The following is a 22,432-nucleotide window of genomic DNA, read 5'->3' on the forward strand; positions in this document are numbered from 1 at the left end:
AGGGAGAGCCAGTGGATGTAGTGTACCTGGACTTTCAGAAAGCATTTGATAAGGTTCCACCTAGGAGATTAGTGGGCAGAATCAGGGCACATTGTATTGGGGTAGAGTGCTGACATGGATAGAAAATTGGTTGGCAGACAGGAAACAAAGAGTAGGGATTAACGGGTCCCTTTCAGAATGGCAGGCAGTGACTAGTGGGGTACTGCAAGGCTCGGTGCTGGGACCGCAACTATGTACAATATACATCAATGATTTAGATGAAGGGATTCAAAGTCACATTAGCAAATTTGCAGATGACACAAAGCTGGGTGGCAGGTGCGAACTGTGAGGAGGATGCTATGAGAATGCAGGATGACGGACAGGCTGGATCAGTGGGCAGATGCATGGCAGATGCAGTTAAATGTGGATAAATGTGAGGTTATCCACTTTGGTAGCAAAATCAGGAAGGCAGATTATTATCTAAATGGTGTCAAGTTGGGAAAAGGGGAAGTACAAAGTGATCTGGGGGTCCTTGTTCATCAATCAATGAAAGTAAGCATGCAGGTACAGCAGGCGGTGAAGAAAGCGAATGGCATGTTGGCCTTCATAACAAGAGGAGTTGAGTATAGGAGCAAAGAGGTCCTTCTGGAGTTGTATAGGGCCCTAGTGAGACCACACCTGGAGTATTGTGTGCAGTTTTGGTCCCCTAATTTTAGGAAGGGCATTCTTGCTATTGAGGGTGTGCAGCGTAGGTTTACAAGGTTATATGCTGAGAGAATGGAGTGGCGGGGGTTGTATACTCTTGGAGTTTAGAAGGATGAGAGGGCATCCATCCAGCCAACTGAGACAAAAGCACACTGGATAGCCACCAAGTGGTCACAGGAGTGGAAGGCAACCTCATCTACATCTGTTCACCAGATATAAGCTGCCCAGGGTCTGACTTCCCCAGAGGAGTGTGGGTGAAGCTCAACAGACTTGTACTGGAGTTGGACGTCTCAACGCCAGCGTGTGGAGATGGGGGCTCCCTCCGCCAGAGCCCAGCCTGTGAATGCGGAGCAGAACAACAGACGGCCAACCATGTCATCTCTGGGTGCCCGCTCTACCACCCACCCAATGGAGCTCAGGGCCTGGCAGACATTGACGCCAACATATACAACAACCTGGCTGCTCAACACCCGGCTTGAGATCTAACTATTCTTTTGATTTATAGAAACATAGAAATTAGGTGCAGGAGTAGGCCATTCGGCCCTTCGAGCCTGCACCGCCATTCAATATGATCATGGCTGATCATCCAACTCAGCATCCCGTACCTGCCTTCTCTCCATACCCCCTGATCCCCTTAGCCACAAGGGCCACATCTAACTCCCTCTTAAATATAGCGTATGTTTCATTCGCATGAAGAAGAAGATGGGATCTTATTGAAACATACAAGATTATTAAGGGTTTGGACACGCTAGGGGCAGGAAACATGTTCCCGATGTTGGGGGAGTCCAGAACCAGGGGCCACAGATTAAGTATAAGGGGTAATCCATTTAGAACAGAGACGAGGAAACACTTTTTCACACAGAGAGTTGTGAGTCTGTAGAATTCTCTAGCCTCAGAGGGAGGTGGAGGCCGGTTCTCTGAATACTTTCAAGGGAGAGCTAGATAGGGCTCTTAAAGATAGAGGAGTCAGGGAATATGGGGAGAAGGCAGGAACGAGGTATTGATTGGGGATGATCAGCCATGATCACATTGAATGGCAGTGCTGGCTCAAAGTGCCGAATGGCCTACTCCTGCACCCCATTGTCTATTGTCTATAAGAATACATAAAATTAATTTTGCTTTAGTTCCACAACAGGCAGCGAATCATCGTTCTTTGTGTGTGATTACAGCTACATTTATTTGAGACAGAAAATTCGACAATAGTAATCATTGATGTAAGTGAATTAAATGACTTAATTGGCATGATAGCAGAACAGTATTTATTACTGCACTGATGCCTCATAGTAACAAGTCAAGGATGTATTTTTCCTATCACGTAGAAACATTTGTTATGTGTTGCAGCCTGAAAAAATAATTATGTTTGTTAAGAGAAATAATTAACTGTAAATTTACTGAAGATAGCGCAAATGAGATGAATCAGTTTCTATACTTGGTATAATTACAAACAAAAGATTGCCCTCATAATTCTAAATATAATCACAAGGTCTCGTATTGAATGAGTGCGTTACATTTATCTTTCAATTGAACCAAATCAGAGTTCAAGGGATGCAGTTAATCTAACGATAAGCTTTACATCCCAGTTAGTAGGCCACAATGTTGTAAAACTCTACGCATTTGTACAAAACACTTCATTTCTCATTGTTAAGTTTGGCCAAGGTAGTCTAACGGTGGGAAATCTAACGCACAGTGACTTAAGATCAACTGAAGATGAATATTCTATTATGTATCAATGGCATGTGAAGCAAGCTGACTGAAGAGTCAGATCAAAGTGTCGTATCATTTGGACACTCATTCTGGTGAAATCTAATCAACCAATTACACAGCAATTAATTACAGTCTTCAAGGCAACTTTGCCTTTTAAGGTGCAAGATTTCAGGCCAGGGAAACAACCAGTAAGGGCAAGCAGTTTAAAGACAGCAAAGAAGGAAACATAAGATTTCCACCTCCTCACTTCTTTGTTGCCCACGTGCTTTAGATTTTAGACCAGAGATACAGCGTGGAAACAGGCCCGTCTGCTCACAGAGTCCGTGCTGCCCACCGATCTCCCCGTACACTATCCTACACACTAGAGTCACTTTACAATTCTTTTTACCAAATTAAGCTGCAAATCTGTACGTCTTTGGAATGTAGGAGGAAACCGGAGCACCTGGAGAAAACCCATGCGGTCACAGGGAGAATGTACAAACTCCGTACAGACACCACTCGTGGTCAGATTTGGCTTTGAAAATTGCCCCAAGTGTGTCGGATGTGAAACTGGGATGACATTTGGGTGATTGATGGTCGGCGTGGACTCGACGGGCCGAAGGGCCTATTTCCACACAGTTACTCTAAATTAAACTAAGTTAAACAAATACATTTGACTTAATAAAGTACTGAATCCATGTGCTTCTTTTAACCATATAACCACATAACAATTACAGCACGGAAACAGGCCATCTCGGCCCTACAAGTCCGTGCCGAACAACTTTTTTTTCCCCTTAGTCCCACTTGCCTGCACTCATACCATAACCCTCCATTCCCTTCTCATCCATATGCCTATCCAATTTATTTTTAAATGATACCAATGAACCTGCCTCCACCACTTCCACTGGAAGCTCATTCCACACCGCTACCACTCTCTGAGTAAAGAAGTTCCCTCTCATATTACCCCTAAACTTCTGTCCCTTAATTCTGAACATCAAACCATGCACATATAGTGACCTCTAATAAATGAGACTCCAATGCACTTTGTTTAAGAAGGATCTGCAAATGATGGAAAAATCGAAGGTAGATAAAAAAAAGCTGGAGAAACTCAGCGGGTGAGGCAGCATCTATGGCGTGAAGGAATAGGTGACGTTTCGGGTCTATGGAGCGAAGGAATAGGTGACCTGAAACGTCACCTATTCCTTTGTTCCATAGATGCTGCTTCACCCGCTGAGTTTCTCCAGCTTTTTTATCCACCTCCAATACACTTTAATGCATCTTTAATTAATAATTATGATGAATTCTATCGTTAACATGATGTGGGGTTTGAGTCACGAATAGGATTCGATTCTAGCGTTAACATATTTGGCAATGAACACATTTCCCCTGGTGCTGTAAAAATACAGCCGATAATGTTTTAATTTAAAGACAATTCTTTAGTCACACTGAAGCAATATTAGTCTGGCCTCAGCCTTTGGACGAAGTTCAATTAAACTGGAAATTAATGTGTGATTTACCACGGGCAGATATAAAAACAAAGAATGAAGGAAACGGAGTGTAATTGAATTTTACAAAAAGCTCCCAATGTAGCAAAGCACCAACTGGTCTCTTTATTGGAAACTTCCCAGATGATCTACAGGCAAACACAAGTGCTATTAGCAGCTACGTGATAGAACATTGCTTGGAGTCACTATTGAAGCAAGCTATTGATCACGTGAAAATGATTTTTTTTCCCCCAGAACTAACAGGGAATGGTTTACATCAAGGAGAAATTTACAGGTGCCTATTAGAACAGAACAAATACTCGTTATAAAATGATATTTGTTGAAGTATTGAGTTTCTTGAGTTTGTTATGGCTTCTATTCATGTTCATGCCATGGTGTTTATAATGGCAGTTTTTACAACGCTCTCAAAGTCCAACTTTGACAGACATTAATTATCGTAGATGATTTGGAGGTATAGCCTAACGCAGTCACGACACACATAAGACAGCAACGATGAATCTTACAGACGCTGTTTCTTGATTAATTGCTTTTTTATTGAAGTAATACAAAACAAAGAAATAACTCGGAACTTTCCGTTCTTAATCGCTGTTCCATTCACATCGTATACGTCACATAAAAGCTTCTTCGTATAGAGGTATGTCGTCTCGTGACGTGTGTGTGTGTCGTGATCATGGTAGAAAACTGTTTCCCCTCATTCTCCGACACCAAACTGAGTCTGCGCCAGACTCCTCTAACAAAAGAACATACCCCCACTACATATCAAACCTCACCTACAAAAGTACAGGCAGATAAAAACTAAAACTAAAAATATCAGCCATGATAATAATACTGACTTAAGCTTAATGGCTCCTACAGAGTTATTGTGACAGTTCATTGCAACCACGGCTCAACAAGGGCTCAAGAGGGCCGGGCCTGGAGAGGGACATTGGTTTATGGGGTGACCAAAATGGAGGTGATGGCCTCAACGTGTAAAATGGCGCCCAAACGATACATCTTGTATATTGACTCAGTGGATAGACAGAAAATGCTGGAGTAACTCAGCGGGACAGGCAGCATCTATGGGAAGAAAGAATGGGCGACGTTTCGGGTCGAGACCCTTCCTCAGACTCAATCCAGAGATGCTGCCTGTCCCGCCGAGTTAAACCAGCACCTGCAGTTCATCCCTACAACATAGTGACTCAGTGGGCTGCTTGGTGCATATTGTACTGACCTGAACAATTGTGCTTATGCATGGTGATAGTTTTACTGAGCAGTCTGCAAAAAAAAAATATTTCACTGTATCTGGTACACGTAACAATAAAGAAACCACTGACATTCCTTATTTGTTGCAGAAAATACACTTCATAGTGAGGTGGAGTGGTTGGGAATGTGTTTTAATCTCAGGACTCTGGAAAGCAAAGATCCTATAGCGGAGATCCTCTGTTATAAGATCTTTGCCCTCCTCTCCCCGCCCAAGTCAAAGACCAAACCAAAGATACGATCTTTGGCCGGAAGCAAGATGGCGGAAGCAAGATGGCGGAAGCAAGATGGCGGAACAAGATGGTGGAGGCTGGTTGCTAAAATGGGTCCTATAATCACCCATGACCGTACTATGTGTTTTGCGTAGGAGTAGGCCATCTTGCTCTGCTATAAGATCTTTGCTGGAAGGTATTGTCCTTCAATACATTACTGCTCATGCTGAAGTATAAAGTAATTGGGAGTTTAGCTCCTTTTGCTCCTGGGTGGCACGGTGGGGCAACTGGTAGAGATGTTGCCTCACAGTGTCAGAGACCCGGGTATGATCCTGACCTTGGGTGCCGTCTTTGTGGAGTTTGCACGTCCTCCCTGGTAATGGCGTGCTCCGTTTTTTTCCCACATTCCAAAGTCATACGCGTTTTTAGGTTTAGTTTTTTTTTAGTTTGCCCCTATTGTGCAGGATAGTGCTAGTGTACGGGGTGATCGCTGTTCGGCATGGACTCGGTGGGCCGAAGGGTCGGTTTCTTCGCTGCATCTCTAAAGTGTCAAGTCTTCTTATCGAGTCCACACAGACGATTAGAAGTTGTTCAGCCACAGCATACAATGGTGTCTGTCAGGCACTTCTTGTGCATGGCGGTGGAAAGATTGGTGGAAACAGGGCTACAACGTGAGCATTCCTTCCTTGACTCAAAGTGTAAAGTAAATGATCATAGTTGTTCCTTATTTTTACCCAATCGACAACATCTGCCCCTGCCAAATGTGTAAATCAAAGGTAAACACAAAACGCTGGAGTAACTCAGCGGGACAGGCAGCATCTCTGGAGAGAAGGAATGGGTGATGTTTCGGGTCGAGACCCTTCATCAAACTGAGATGCTGCCTGTCCTGCTGAGTTACTCCAGCATTTTGTATCTACCTTCGATTTAAACCAGTTTTTTCCCACACAAATGTATAATCAGCACATTTGGGTTTTAGACTCAAATATCTACATATTTAGAGCTCAGAGGTACCACCACAAAAATATATATTTTGCAGGTGCATAACCTATTTATAAGGATATATATGAAAGGTGAGGGTATGTTTTTAGACTATGAAGCCTGCGTCACCATTGAATAAGATTATCGCTGATGCCATGTATCATTCACTTTGTCATTTGCTCCCTGCTATCCTTTGATGCTTTTACAACATAAATATGTCAGCCTCAGTCTTAAATTATTTTTATGTGCGTTTGAGGGGAGGATTCTGTGAACCGATGGCCCTTGCAGGAAGAGATTTCTCTGTCCTAAATGTCTGGCTTTTTTCTCTGCTTGGAGATCCTTCAAATGAAGGAAACCACCCTTAAGTATTTAACGTGTCAATCCTATTTAGATTCTTATTTGGCTAATTATTATAGCCCTTCTGATTCTACTAGAGATTAACAGATGTTTGATTTGCATTGGGTAGAGTTGCTGCCTCACAGCGCCGGAGACCCGTGTTCGATCCTGACTACGGGTGCTGTTTGTATGGAGTTTGCTCGTTCTCCCCGTGACTGCATGGGTTTTCTCCCAGTGCTTCGGTTTCCTCCCACATTCTAAATACGTGCAGGTTTGTAGATTAATCGGCTTCTGTAAATTGTCCCTAGTGTGTTGGATAAAACTAATGCATGGGTGATTTGGTCAGCACGGACTCGGTGGGCCGAAGATACGCTGTATCTCTAAAACTAAAACTGAATCATATTGTAGTACGTTTTTCATTAGTTCATAAGTTATAGGAGCAGAATGAGGCCATTCAGCTCATCAAGTCTACTCCGTCATTCAATCTCTCCCTCTCAACCCCAGTCTCCTGCCTTCTTCCCATAAACCCTGATGCCCGCACGAATAAGGAATCTCCGCCTTAAACATATCCACTCACTTGCCCTCCACAAGCTTCCGTGGGCGTCCAGAAACAGGGGCCACAGTTTAAGAATAAGGAGTAAACCATTTAGAACAGAGACGAGGAAACACTTTATCTCACAGAGAGTGGTGAGTCTGTGGAATTCTCTGCCTCAGGCGGGTTCTCGGGATGCTTTCAAGAGAGAGCTAGATAGGGCTCTTAAAAATAGTGGTCAGGGGATATGGGGAGAAGGCAGGAACGGGGTACTGATTGGGGATGATCAGCCATTATCACATTGAATGGCGGAATGGCCGAAGGGCCGAATGGCCTACTCCTGCACCTATTGTCTATTGTACTGAAAACATTAACATTTATAACCCTGCGTGAATACTTTCATGCATTTGTAAAACCAAAGTTCAAATTCCAACAATGAAGTCCGGGATTAAATATTCCCTGACGGAAGATCAAATGAACCCACGTTTCATCCCGGTATTCCCTTGTGATTTACAGATCTCTGCTATTTGATCCTAGGGTGGTGCTGGTCTCCAAAGCTAATATTACTCATCATCTTTCAAGCTGTCATTAATCTGACGACATTCTATTTCTGAACATTGCAGCTCAGAAAGTCGTGTTGGTTATTTATAACAAACCGCAATGCTGAGTTCATCAACTGCACAGTTCTGTAAATTTTCCAATTAACATTTCTCTCAGTCTTTCCGTGACTCCGCTACATATCTGCCTTCTTGATTTCCTGCCCCCACTCTAACCTACAAGTGCTTAATTAACTTAAAATTACCAAAACCCACGGATGGGATAAATCATTTACACGCTTTAATTTTAAGAGTTATTATCATTAAATGGTCACAGTCATTCTACTGTCTTTAGCAGTAACTGTTTAAACACATGTACACTATTTAATGCAAGTTATGTTTGACTTAGTTTAGTTTAGTTTAGAGATACAGCGCGGAAACAGGCCCTTCGGCCCACCGGGTCTGTGCCGACCAGCGATCCCCAAACATTAACACTATCCTAAACCCACTAGGGACAATTTTTACATTTACCGAGCCAATTAACCTACAACCCTATACCTCTTTGGAGTTTGGGAGGAAACTGAAGATCTCGGAGAAAACCCATGCAGATCAAGGGGAGAACGTACAAACTCCGTGCAGGCAGCACCCGGATCGAACCTGGGTCTCCGGCGCTGCATTCGCTGTAAGACATCAACTCTACCGCTGCGCCACTGTGACCGCCTTGCTCTTCATTTTTCTCTAGCATCTATCCTCTAAGAACAATAAGGGGGGCACGGTGGCACAGCAGTAGAGTTTCTGCCTTTTACAGCGCCAGAGACGCAGGTTTGATCCCGACTACGTGTGCTGTCTGCACGGAGTTTGTACATTCTCCCCGTGACCACGTGGGTTTTCTCCGAGATCTTCAGTTTCCTTCCACACTCCAAAGACGTGCAGGTTTGTAGGTTAATTGGCTTGGTATAAATATAAATTGTTCCTAGTGTGTAGGATAGTGTTAGCGTGCGGTGATTGCTGGTCGGTGCTGACTGGGTGGGCCGAAGGGCCTGTTTCCGCACTGTATCTCTAAAACTAAACTAAACTAAAATTATCATTAGTAAAGATCTCATATGTAAGAATTCTATTAAAACCAATTATTCTTATTGTTGGCTATTTCAATTAAATACTCTTTGACATTGGTTTATTAATAGGCAAAAATACTGAAAAGGGCAGCTTTAATACTTTTATTTTTAAATATATGTATTAACGTTGTCAAGTTATTAAGGCTGTCAACTGACGTTAATGAATATTAATCTAATGTTGCCAAGTATCTTCTGCAATTAGATTTTTAATTTGGCTTTGTGTTAACTGTCTGTATAATAAACTGTAAATCTAGCCTCCTGGGCAACATTCGGGTCGAGACCCATAACATCAGCCATTCCTTCTATCCAGAGATGCTGAGTTACTCCAACATTACCTTCGGTGTAAACCATCATCTGCAGTTCCTTCCTAACCATTAAGCTGGTCAGTGCAACCAGATTTATACACAAGTAATTGTAACAAGGCTGTTTTGAATACGAATAAAAATCTCATGCACAAAGTTTGCAATTTGAGGAAGGTGGTTGGAGAGGGTATGAAGAAGGGTCTCGACCCGAAACGTTACCCATTCCTTCTCTCCACAGATGCTGCCTGTCCCACTGAGTTACTCCAGCCTTTGTGTCTATCTTCGTGTGATATCAGAAGCCAGGAGTTCTTCTTAGACGATTCAAAACTGAGGAGATTTAGAAGAGATATTTAAATTAATTGTGTAGGAAGGAACTGCTGAAGCTGGCTTATACCAAAGACATACACAAAATTCTGTATTTGGGTCGAGATCCTTCTTCAGACTGCGAGTCAGGGGAGAGGGAAACTAGAGGTAAGAATAGGCACATTTTCCAATGAAAAGGTACATCAGAGCCATCTTTGCTTTGTTCTGGTACCTTTACATACCTCTAATTTCCCTCTCCCCTGACTCTCAGTCCGAAGGTCTCGACCCGAAAAGTCACCTATTCCTTTTCTCCAGAGATGCTGCCTGACCCGCTGAGTTACTCCAGCGTTTTGCATGTCTATCTTCTGTTTAAATTAATTAATGGTTTTTCAACTGAGCACCTGGAGAAATTGCTCCCCGTGGCTTAATTTCAATTACCCGAAGATGTTAAGGTGATTGGTAACAGAACCAAACACAAGGGTTTCATTTTAATGCAGCAAGTGGCTTGGATTTGGAACGTGTGATGCATACAGATTTAATTGTGGTACTTTAAATAAAAGCATGAAGAAAATAAAGGATAATTGGGTATTTGGCCAAGGAGCTGGTGTCTCTGATAAGTTGGGTTTCCCCATTGGAACAGCAGAAGAACCATCTTTGCTTGCATGTTAAACAATTCTGAATAACTGTTTCCACTCGAAATGAAATGGGAACCTAAGGCCAGAACAGTATTAACTGCTAAAGGGACACGAGGAAATGCAGATGCCGGTTTACAAAAAAAGACACAACGTGCTGGAGTAACTCGGCAGCATCTCTAGAGAACATGGTTGAGGCCTGGGATCCGTCTTATGACTGAAGGGTCCTGAGCCGAGACGTAATCTATCCGTGTTCTCCAGAGATGCTGCCTGACCCGACAAGTTACTCCAGCATTTTCTGTCTTGTTAATAATTACAGCAGATAGAAACTACCCTCATCTCAGTTTGGCCTCCCTGAATATACGTTTGGCTATTCACGTTGGATCTCAATGTAATTTCTCTGGCATAACTGGAGAGAAACTTTACATAGCATCGAGCTTTAGTTCAGTTTCGACACACAGCACGGAAACAGGCCCTTCTGTCCACCGAGTCCGCTCCAACCAGCGATCCCCGCACATTAACACCACCCTACAAACACTGTGGACAGTTTTACATTTACACCAAGCCAATTAACCTACAAACCTGTACGTTTTGGTGTGTGGGAGGAAACCCATGCAGGTCACGGGGAGAACATACAAGCTCCGTACAGACAGCACCCGTGGTAAGAATCGAACCCGGGTCCCTGGATCTGTAAGCGCTGTAAGACAGTAACTCTACCGCTGCGCCACCGTGCCACCATAGCTTTTTGGGATTTCCAGAAAATGTTATGCTTTTGAGAGTTTGACGATTGTATTTATGCATAGTTTTATCTGATTTGATTGGATCGCAAGTGAAACAAAGCTTTTCATTGTTCCTCATAACAGGACCTAATTCTGACGGTGTGAAAATAGTACGATACATTTTATCAGGTTTTTTCAACTTGTAATGGGACCATTTAAAGGCTCCCTGTGTACAATAATAATAATGGCATGTAAACTCATCCCCAGACGTTTGCTAGACAGTTTAATACTGGAAGAACATGTGCACTCACATCTCACTTGGAAAGCCACCATAACTCATTTGTGTTTATTACATGGAAAAGGATTGTAAAAGCCTTGCCACTTTTACTTGTGTTTACTAATCGCTACAAAATGGACTGGAGCTACCAGCCTCAAAGTCGCACTGGACAAAAATCAGGAGGTTAACATAACCATGCAGTACAGCGTGGAAACAGACCATTCGGCCCAACTTGCCCATGCCGACCAAGATGCCCCATCGACACTAGTCCCAAGAACAAACTTTGAAAGCGCCCTTTATGTGGTGACTATTTGCATACCTTGGGTACGTTCGCAAGCTAAGAATCTCACTGTGACTTGTCACATGTGACAATAAAGTATTCATTCATTCATTCATTCGTTCACTCGCGTTTGTCCCACATCCCTCTAAACCTTTCCTATCCATATATCAGTGCGACTTCAAGAAATGCCTTTTAAATGGTACCTGCCTCGACTACATTCTCTGGGAGCTCGTTCCATCCACCAACCATCCACTGTGTGAATAAGTTGCCCTTCAGGTTCCTATTGAATCTACCCCTCTCACTTTAAACCTATGGTTCTTGATTGCCCTATTCTGGGTAAAAGACTCTTGTGCATTTACCCTGTCTATTCCCCTCATGATCCTATACGCCTCTGCAAGATCAGAAGATGCAGAAACTTGAAAGCGCGCACGACCAGACTCAGCAACAGCCTCTTCCCCTTTTAACAAGTTTGTGAACGGTACTACTGTAAGCTACAGTACTATCTACTATACCACTACCCCATTGCGGACATTGGACTTTGTCGATGGAACTGATGCGCTACAATTCAGAACTATATTTTGTGCTGTGTATCTTTATCACTTCTCTACCTAATGTACTTGGCATCAATGAGGGGGGACCTCAATGAAACGTACAGAATAGTGAAAGGCTTAGGTAGAGTGGATGTGGAGAGGATGTTTCCACTAGTGGGAGAGTCTAGGACTAGAGGTTGTAGCCTCAGTATTATAGGACATTCTTTTGGGTAGGAAGGGGATGAGAAGGAATTTCTTTAGCGGAGGGTGGTGAATCTGTGGAATTCTTTGCCACGGAAGGCTGTGGAGGCCAAGTCAGTGGATGTATTTATAGGGTGTCACAGATTATGTGGAGAAGGCAGGAGAATGGGGTTAGGAGGGAGAGATAGATCAGCCATGATTGAATGGTGGAGTAGACTTGATGGGCCGAATGGCCTAATTCTACTCCTATCACTTATGATCTTGCAATCTTTGGGAGGTCTGAAGAAGGGTCCCAACATGAAATGTCTCCCATCCATGTTCTCGAGAGATGCCATCCCACCTTCTGAGTTACTCCAACACTTTGAGCCTTTTCCTTTTGTAAACCAGCATCTGCACTTTCTTGTTTCTAGGTCTTCGGGGTGGTGGAGGAAACCATCGCACCCAGAAGAAACCCACGCAGTCACAGGAAGGACGTGCAAACTCCAGACGGACGACACCCGAGGTCGGGATCGAACCCGGGCCTCTGGCGCCGTGAGGCAGCGACTCTATCAGCTGCGCCACCATGCTGCCCCTGGTGGTGGAACCCTGGAACCTCATGATCTCCTTGATGTTTTAAACAACCATATCCAGTTGTTTAAATCAATCTAGGGCAACGTAGCCGGCTCCGACATTCCCCATTTTAAGCACTCGCTGTCTTCAGTACCAGGTTACAGTAGACCCTCGTATTTACTGATCTCCTTATAACAGATATTGATTCTAGCAGAGGGACCCATCTCCTGGTCGCTTCCTCGATTGTGCCCATTGCTGCCGCTTCCACTGCCTGCATCGCTGGATTGAGATCTTGGAGCTTTGTACCTACCTTAAGGCTGGTGAGACTTCGGTTTATTGCGTATGTTTCAGCTGAAAAAAGGACGCCTTTGTCAGTGAAGTTCTTGCTCAGCCTAAACGTCAGTGTTGGGTTTCCACACGTGAAATGTTGCACTCTGTTATAGCGGACAATAAGTGACCACGCTCACCATCTCCCCGCCCCATGTGGTCTGTTTTAACAATGAGGGTACACTGCACTGTGGTTGCATCTGTCCGCCGACTCCTGAGCTGACACCAGGCTCCTGAAAGAAATTCTCTGCTTCCCGCTCCATCACAACATTTTTTTTCTCATTGACTGATTGCGTTTGGTTCTGGTTCTGCTCATTATTAGTTGTTCATGAAATAACATTGTTATGCGCTGTTAAAGTTGCCAGGGGAAACGGGACAAAAAAGGTTGGGAACTCCTGATATAGATTGACCAAGGCAGCAAGCACATGGGAGCACATCACTTTAAAGTTATCCGAAACACAATTCTCCTTTCTTAGAATTACATTTTGGGATGGCCCAGTGGCACAGAGATAGAGTTGCAGCTCTACAGCGAGTTCGATCCTGACTATGGGTGCTGCCTGTATGGAGATATCTATTGATGTCCTTTCTTGGGGCGCTCTGGTTTCCTCCCACATTCTAAAGACGTGCAGGTTTGTAGGTTAATTGGCTTCTGTAAATTGTCCCTAGTGTGTAAGATAGTGCAAGTGTACGGGGTGATCGCTGGTTGGCGCGGACCCGGTGGGAAGAGGGGGCTGTTTCCACGCTGTATCTCTAAAGTAATATAAAAGTAAATTTATGGTTTATACTCTCTAGAATTTAGAAGATTGAGAGGGGATCTTATAGAAACTTACAAAATTCTTAAGGGGTTGGACAGGCTAGATGCAGGAAGATTGTTCCCGATGTTAGGGAAGTCCAGGACAAGGGGTCACAGCTTAAGGCTAAAGGGGAAATCCTTTAAAACCGAAATGAGAAGAACCTTTTTCACACAGAGAGTGGCGAATCTCTGGAACTCTCTGCCACAGAGGGTAGCTGAGGCCAGTTCATTGGCTATATTTAAGAGGGAGTTAGATGTGGCCCTTGTGTCTAAGAGGGTATGGAGAAAAGGCAGGTACGGGATACTGAGTTGGATGACCAGCCATGATCATATTGAATGGCGGTGCAGGCTCGAAGGGCCGAATGGCCTACTCCTGCACCTAATTTCTATGTTTCTATGTTAAAGTAAATCTTGGTTCATATTTCATCACTGGCTCAAATACCTGGCACTCTGTCCCAGCATTATGTGAGTTTAAATTATGAAGCATTGTTGTTTAAAGTATTTAAAGACCAGAAGCGTTGCAAATAAGGAACATGACTAGATCTTGGGAACAGAATCAATAAACATAGCTATGACATATTTTTTAAATGCATCCATATAATTTAAAGCATTTTATTCAGTGTTTGAAAGACATTTTCTGCTGCAAGATATGGTCTGAGAAGATAATTAGATTTTGCTTGCTTTTACTTCAAGGTTGTTTCAAGTTCTGTGAACTTTCAAAAAGTCACAAAAGTCTGATATAATAATATTGCTTAGGCAGTAAATTCCTAGTAAAATTAAGTTTCACACAAAGGAAATAGACAATGACACGAGAAAAAAGTTTAGCAAGATTATTTGCCCACGAGCATTGTAATTAGTACATTAGGTGGAGCAGAGAGGTAGAGTTGCTGCCTTACAGCACTTGCAGCGCCAGAGACCTGGGTTCGATTCTGAGTACGGGTGCTGCCTGTACGGAGTTTGTACATTTTCCCCGTGACCGCGTAGGTTTTTTCCGAGATCTTCGGTTTCATCCCACAGTCCAAAGACGTACAGGTTTGTAGGTTAATTGGCTTGGTGTATGTGTAAATTGTCCCTAGTGTGTGTGGGATAGTGTTAATGTGAGGGGATCGCTGGATTCGAAGGGCCTGCTTCCGCGCTGTATCTCTAAAACTAAAACTAAACTAAACCCGTCTTAATTGTGCCAAAATTAGTTTAGGTTAGTTTAGAGATACAGAGTGGAAACAGGCCCTTTGACCATCAGTCACCTGTACACTAGTTCTAAACTACACACAAGAGAAAATTTGCAGAAACCAATTTACCTACACGTCTTTGTAATGTGGGATGAAACCAGAGAACCTGGAGAAAACCCACGTGGTCACAGGGAGATAGTGCAAACTCTGCACAGGTAGCACGCGTAGTCAGGATTGAACTCGGGTCTCTGGCGCTGTGAGGCAGCTGCTCTACCGTTGCGCCACCGTGCCTCCCTGGCGTGTGCATTTCAGTGGGGAATCGCTTTGCATTCTTGGCACTAAAGGAAGGTTAAGGCTTTACAAAACAGCACCAGGTTTACGGTGGTAAAATCACTATGGCCGTTTTAAATCAATTTTAAGACTAAGGCTAAAGCGGAGGTCTTATTGCAAGATCACAAAGATGTTCAGGAAATATGTCAAAACATTAGATTATTCAGAATTGACAGCAATAGAAAAATGTTATAACTATCATTGATATGCAGGAATTGTTTAGTCAGCACATAATTAAATAAATTTGTAATAAAATTTACAATTGCAACTGCACAATTTGTTTTCTGTAAACGCAAGGCACGTTGTCTAAATGTATTAATGTTTCTTCACATTTCACACGTCACCGGGTGAAATATAATCATGGAAAATTATTGTCCCATCATTAGTGGCAATCCAGAATTGAGTAGTACGATGAAAGGGAAAAAAAAAATATATATATATGTTGCTTGAAAACTTCCTTGATTAATCTATTTTGCAGGCACACTGGCGACCGCTATCCTGGCAGCATCTTCCAGGTTGCTGGCAGAGGCAATTGGCAGACCACTGTCCCTCAGGATACGCTTGGCTTCATTAACATTGGTTCCTGCACACAGAAGAGACACAGACAGTGAAGGGTGGTAGATTGATGGCAGATTAAAATCACAGCGACAAACACGGCACGGCTTTGTAACAAAAGCTATCTGCTCACTCAAGTAACATCCTGATCCGAACTGCGATTTCAGCTCCAAAGTATATTGATTTTTACTAATTTCTTGCATCATTAAAGGAAACTGCTGAGATTTTTTTTTGTTTTCTCTCGATTGTTCTGCACAAAATGAGATGAACTCATGATTCAATGTCACCTTCAATTGCTAACGATATGCAAGGATAAATCGGAACAAGTTATTTTCTTGTGCCCTGTGGTTACTTTCTAGAATGTTCTGGAATACAGTGGCCAAGGGTAGACAGTCAGAACCATTCTTCCCAGGGTGGAAATGTCAAAGACTCGAGGGCTAGGTTTACAGAGTTTAAACCTTTTTTACCTTTTTCACACAGAGTTGTGAGTTCTCTAGAGAGCTCAAGAGAGAGCTAGATAGGGCTCTTAAAGTTAGCGGAGTCAGAGGGAGAAGGCAGGAACGGGGTACTGATTGGGGATGATCAACCATGATCACACTGAATGGCGGTGCTGGCTCGAAGGGCTCGAAGGGCTGAATGGCCTACTCCTGCACCTATTGTCTATTATAAAGATGATCGGGGCAAGTTTTATTTTGCACAGAGTGGTGAGTGCCTGGAACACAATGCCAGGGGTGGTGGCAGAGACAGATAAGATAGTGGCGTTTTAAGACCATTTCAGACAAACACATGGATATGCGGGAAATGGAGGGACACAGACGAGGTGCAGGCAGAGATTAGTTTAACTTGGTATTTTGCATGACGGACATTGCAAGCTGAAGGGTCTGTTCCTGTGCTGTGCTGTTCTATGTTCCAGGTAATACCATGCAAAATCGTTGCTGCATCATTTATTGGAGATAAACATTTCTATTAAGAGAGTTCAAGTTCAAGAGATTTCAAGAGAGTTTTATTGTCATGTGTCCCTGTTAGGACAATGAAATTCTTGCTTTGCTTTAGCACACCAGAGCATAGTAGGCATGAATACAGAACAGATCAGCGTGTCCGTATACCATTATATAAATATATACACACATGAATAATTAAACTGATAAAGTGCAAATAAACAGATTATTGGCTATTAATGTTCAGAGTTTTGTCCGATTAACGATTAAAAAAAATATTTCCGGCTAGTATAATTATAATAAGGGTTTTAATTTAGCTGCATTTCAGTTGAATACCTGAAAAAAAATCAGTGCAGTTAATTTATGACATACATATCTTCATTTTCATCCCTGCTATATTTTGCACAGATTTTTTTTACTCCAAAGTAATTTGATTTCTAAATGTTTCTGCATCTACGAAACGACATGATAGAACTTTATTTATTCCAGGAGGGACATTGGGTCTGCCAAAAGTCATAAAACATATCAAGATACATGAAACATGAAATTAAAGTGACGTGGAAAGCCCAAGATTGGGGATGTGCAAGGATAGGGGGGGAAGGGGGGGGGGGGGGGGGGGGGGGGGGGGGGGGGGGGAGTAGAATGGGGAAGGGATGTCAGTCTGCCCCACGATCGAAGAGGGAAGAGTTGTACAGTTTGATAGCCACAGGGAAAAAGGATCTCCTGTGGCGTTCTGTGCCGTCACCCTAAGCAAATTATTATTGGTCCTTATTAATATAAGCGGTATTTCATCATTGGAACCATTCAACCTCTTGAAACCACAGGCCCAACTGTTACAGCGTTCCCTTATTTAACAAAGGAGATTACTGGCACAGCAGCATTGCAGTCATGTTATTGAGCCAATGATCCAGAGACGAACATTCAAGTTCCATCTATGCGTCTGGGGATTTGAATTTTGGTAGGAATGACCCTGGCTTTGATATTGAGGCAAAAGTCAAACAGATTTCTGCAGCTTAGTTCAATTTTCAGTTTTTTTAGTTTTAGACGCGGACACAGGTCCTTCGGCCCACCGAGTCCGCACTGAACAGCGATCCCCGCACATTAACACGACACTATACACACCAGGGACAATATTACATTTACGCCAAGCCAAATAACCTACAAACCTGAGATAGACACAAAATGCTGGAGTAACTGACCGGGAAGAAGGGTCTCGAACCGAAACGTCCCCCATTCCTTCTCTCCAGAGATGCTGCCTGTCCCGCTGAGTTACTCCAGCTTTTTGTGACTATCTTTGGTTTCAACTAGCATCTACAGTTCCTTCCTGCATTAAAAAAAAAAGTTAAGTCTGTAAGCCATGAAAAACATCTGTAAAATAAAGAATTTCACTGCCCCGAAAGTCCCAACTGGTTCACAAAAGACAAAAATGCACTGGGATAAGATGTGATTAATGAACGGTTAATTTCAGCTGTCAGTCTGGGATTCTTTGGATAATGGAGAAGGTTTATTGAAACACTTTGCAGTATTTTATCTGACACCTGCAGTTTTTATAACTTCAGATTAATTGTTTGAAAGTGGAAGACATAACAAAGGCAGGATTTTAAAGGGCCGGTCCCTTGGTGATTTTTTCAGCGACTGCCGGCATCATCTCACCAAAAAGTTGCGGCTTGACGTATTGACGCGTGGTGTCTCAAGTGTCGCAACATTTTTTTTGTTGCCGCTAGATTTTGAAATGTTCAAAATCTTTCGCTGACCCTGTTACGTCAGTCAATGACGCCGGCAGTCGCCGAAAAAATCGGCAAGTGGGACAGGCCCTTAAGGCTTCAAAGCTCCATTCATGCAGGCTACTGGAGCCATGAAGAAATTAGCAGCTAAGGAAAGATTACAGCTGAGGAAAATTGGAGGAGAAGGGAAAATTAATGTCAAAGTGAAAATGAATAAGATCCTTCACTTTTAACAATCCGTTACAATCCCCAGTGAAACAATGTGGAATTGATCCTAATTTCAATGCAAAGATATATTTGGTTCTTAACTAACAGCAATTCTAAAATAGTAAAACTTCCTCGATATTGCACATACGTAAAGCCAGATTAGACGCTCGGTTCCTGCCACAACATTTTGACTCCAGTATGAACAAGCAGATTTGTAGCATTACTGCATTAGATATCACGGGGCAAAAATAGCACACTTAATATTTCAATGCACAGCTTCACAGCGATTCACAGCTAATCACAGTGTAAATTAGGTACAGGCACTGTAGATTGCAGTTTTCATCCATAAATAATGGTTCTTTTATCATCACATGTACCAAGGTACAGTGAAATTCTTTCTTTGCCCATAGATTCTATAGTCATACTTGAAATAATGTCGCAGGTTTTTAGAGTCATATAACCTTACAGCATGGAAACAGGCCCTTCAGCCCAACTTGCCCACACAACCAACATGTCCCAGCTACACTAGTCCCACCTGCCTGGGTTTGGCTTATATCCCTCCAAACCTGTCTTACCCATGTGCTCCCACCCCTCTAAACCTGTCCTATCCATTTTTAGTAAGTAAGAATAAAGTAAGTAAGTATTTCATTGTTCTATCTGGGACATCTGACAATTACATTCTCTTGAGATTTGATCCTTTTTCATAGCAAAAGGATTTGAGTATAGGAGCAGGGAGGTTCTACTGCAGTTCTACCGGGTCTTGGTGAGACCACACCTGGAGTATTACGTACAGTTTTGGTCTCCAAATCTGAGGAAGGACATTATTGCCATAGAGGGAGTGCAGAGACGGTTCACCAGACTGATTCCTGGGATGTCAGGACTGCCTTATGAAGAAAGGCTGGATAGACTTGGTTTATACTCTCTAGAATTTAGGAGATTGAGAGGGGATCTTATAGAAACTTACAAAATTCTTAAGGGGTTGGACAGGCTAGATGCAGGAAGATTGCTCCCGATGTTGGGGGAAGTCCAGGACAAGGGGTCACAGCTTAAGGATAAGGGGGAATCCTTTAAAACCGAGAGAGTGGTGAGTCTCTGGAACTCTCTGCCGCAGAAGGTAGTCGAGGCCAGTTCATTGGCTATATTTAAGAGGGAGTTAGATGTGGCCCTTATGGCTAAGGGGATCAGAGGGTATGGAGAGAAGGCAGGTACGGGATACTGCGTTGGATGATCAGCCATGATCATATTGAATGGCGATATGCAGTACAAAGATTAATAAAACTGACAATCTTGGTATATTTTGATTAATTTAGAAATGACAGGATTATATGAAAGATAACAATAATAGAAAGGTTGAAACAGATTTTAAGAGCCTTATTATAATTGAAAAAAATTAATTCTTAAGATATCGCAATAATCAGGCTCAATAATTATTCTCCTCCTTTTTTCTACCGTTCCATTTTCGTCTTAGAGGCACAGTTAAGGGACTGTCCCACTTGGGCGACCTAATCCGCGAGTTCTGGCGAGTTTGCCCTCGACTTATACTCGCAGCATGGTCGACACGAGGTCGTAGGAGGTTTTCGTAAATCGACTTCATGCACGAGCGTTGCCTCCGCGTACTCGAGGCCTCAGCTAGGTTGCGGCGTTTTTTTCAACATGTTAAAAAATGCCCGCGATTAAAAAAAGGTTGCATGGGCAAAAATCGATACTTTTTTTACTCGTAAGTTTAGTCGTAGTAAGTCGGCATGTTATTCGTAGGTAATCGAGGGTAGGTGAAGATAGTCTTCATCATAGTCGAAGGGAGGTCGAAGGAGATCGAAGGAGGTCGTCTTCACTCTCCACCATTCGGTGTCCAATGTTCCCTAAGTTAGACGTAGCTAGTCAAAGCTGCTCTTCTACATAGTCGAAGGAGATCTTCAACGTGTCAAATTTTCAAACTCTTCTAAACTCGCCAATTAGGTCGCCCAAGTGGGACAGCTCCTTTAGGGTAGACAGTTGGAAACATTGTCCCAGGAAGGAAAAATCTAATACTAAAGGGCGTAGCTTTGCGGTGAGGGGGGATCAAGGTTTAAAGGGTATGTGCAGGGCCATTTTGTTTCCACAGAGGGCGTTGGGGACCTGGAACCCGCTGCCAGGGGTGGTGGTTGAGGCAAAGACGACAGTTGCGTTTAAGAGACCTTTGGATGGGCATATGGATTTGCAGAGAATAGAGGGATGTGGATTAAGTGCAGGTAGATAAGAGATGGTCTTGGCTTCATGTTCGACACAGACATCATGGGCCGAACAGCCTGTTCTTGTGCTGTTCTGTTCTGTTTTATGTTCTTTCCCAAACCATAAACATGTTTGGAAAGTAAATATGGCCACATGCTTACTGCTTACTTGCAAGCTTCAAAAGTGTATGTATTTAGAGTGGAGGTACATTGTTAGTCCGTCCAGCAAAACACAAAGTCCTGGAAGAACTCGGCAGGTCAGGCAGCATCTTTGGAAGGAATGGTCAGGCGACATTTTGGATCAGGACCCTTCCTCATTATCCATCAGACATCCCTTCAAGCACAATTTCTGATAAGAATCCCATGCATTTAAAAAAAAATCACATCTCAAGAAATTTGGGTGGCGCAGTGGTGCAGCGGTAGAGTTGCTGCCTTACAGAGTTCAATCCTGAATACAGGTGCTGTCTGTACGGAGTTTGCATGTTCTCCCTGTGACCACGTGTCTTCCTTGGGTGATACGGTTTCCACCCACACTCCAAAGATGTACAGGTTTGTAGGTTAATTGGCTTCAGTAAAAAATTGTAAATTGTCCCTTGCGTGTAGGATAGTGTTAGTGTACGGGGTGAACGCTGGCTCGGTGGGCCGAAGGGCCTGTTTCCACGTTGTCTCTCTAAAGTCTAAACCAGGCTCAGGGGAAAGTACTACGGGCCTATGCAATCTCCCATCTCTCCCTCTCATTCCCATACTGACCTCTCTGGGCCTCCTCCACTGTCAGTGTGGCCATACACAAATTGGAGGAACAGCACCTCATATTTTGCTTGGGCAGCTTACACCCCAGCGGTGTGAGTAATGATTTCAACTTCAATAAACCCTTGCTTTCCCTCTCTCCCTCTCTGTCCCTCTCCCACATTAGTTTTCCTTAGTTCCACAGGCCTTCTGATTAATTTTACTGTTTGCACGCCTCATTGTCACCTTCCCCTCAGCTAACAATGAACCATTCTAAATTTCCTTGATCATCTTCTGCTTTTATCTGTTCGTTTCACACCTTACATGTTTATCGTACCCTTCAATATCGCGTTCCCCTCTCCCCTGAGTCAGAAGAAGGGTCTAGACACGAAACGTCACCCATTCTTTCTCTCCAGAGATGCTGCCTGCCCCGCTGAGTTACTCCAGCATTTTGTGTACATCTTCTTTTCACTGCGGTTGCCGGGCCTGTTTATCGCTTTCCAGCGTTTTCTGTTTGCATGTGTCTGTCATTAAAGCGTTATGTTTGTTTGACAAAAGGAAAACACATGCACTGTTAATGGGAATAGTTTAGTGCAACTGCGAGGCAAACAAGGAGTGAAACAGTGTCAAGGCATTTCAAGAACACAGAAGGCATGTTAGAAAGCACCAGAGTATTGCTGCAAGATCTTATCTCTTGATTATCTGAGGCAGAGCTGGGTGCCCATGAATATTAATTCTGTTGACAGAATTCTGTTGACTCTACATCACCAAGTTATTTAGTGGAGTATGAAAGGCTACATTAATTTGCTGCAACCTGAGGCACATGTCCATGCCTGAATGAAA

At 43.2% G+C, this 22,432-nt stretch overlaps 1 protein-coding gene across 1 annotated transcript in view; it reads right to left on the reverse strand.

Moving 5' to 3' along the window:
* Window positions 1-14,334: 14,334 nt before the first annotated feature.
* Window positions 14,335-22,432, reverse strand: part of suclg2 (succinate-CoA ligase GDP-forming subunit beta) — a 257,573-nt gene continuing 249,475 nt past the window's right edge. The window contains exon 11 of the mRNA XM_055647635.1: window positions 14,335-15,815. Within this exon, the coding sequence (XP_055503610.1) occupies window positions 15,700-15,815 (116 nt within the window). The 3' untranslated portion in view covers window positions 14,335-15,699. The remainder of the gene's footprint in view (window positions 15,816-22,432) is intronic.

This window comes from Leucoraja erinacea, chromosome 16 (assembly GCF_028641065.1).
Source record: "Leucoraja erinacea ecotype New England chromosome 16, Leri_hhj_1, whole genome shotgun sequence".
NCBI lineage: Eukaryota > Metazoa > Chordata > Chondrichthyes > Rajiformes > Rajidae > Leucoraja > Leucoraja erinaceus.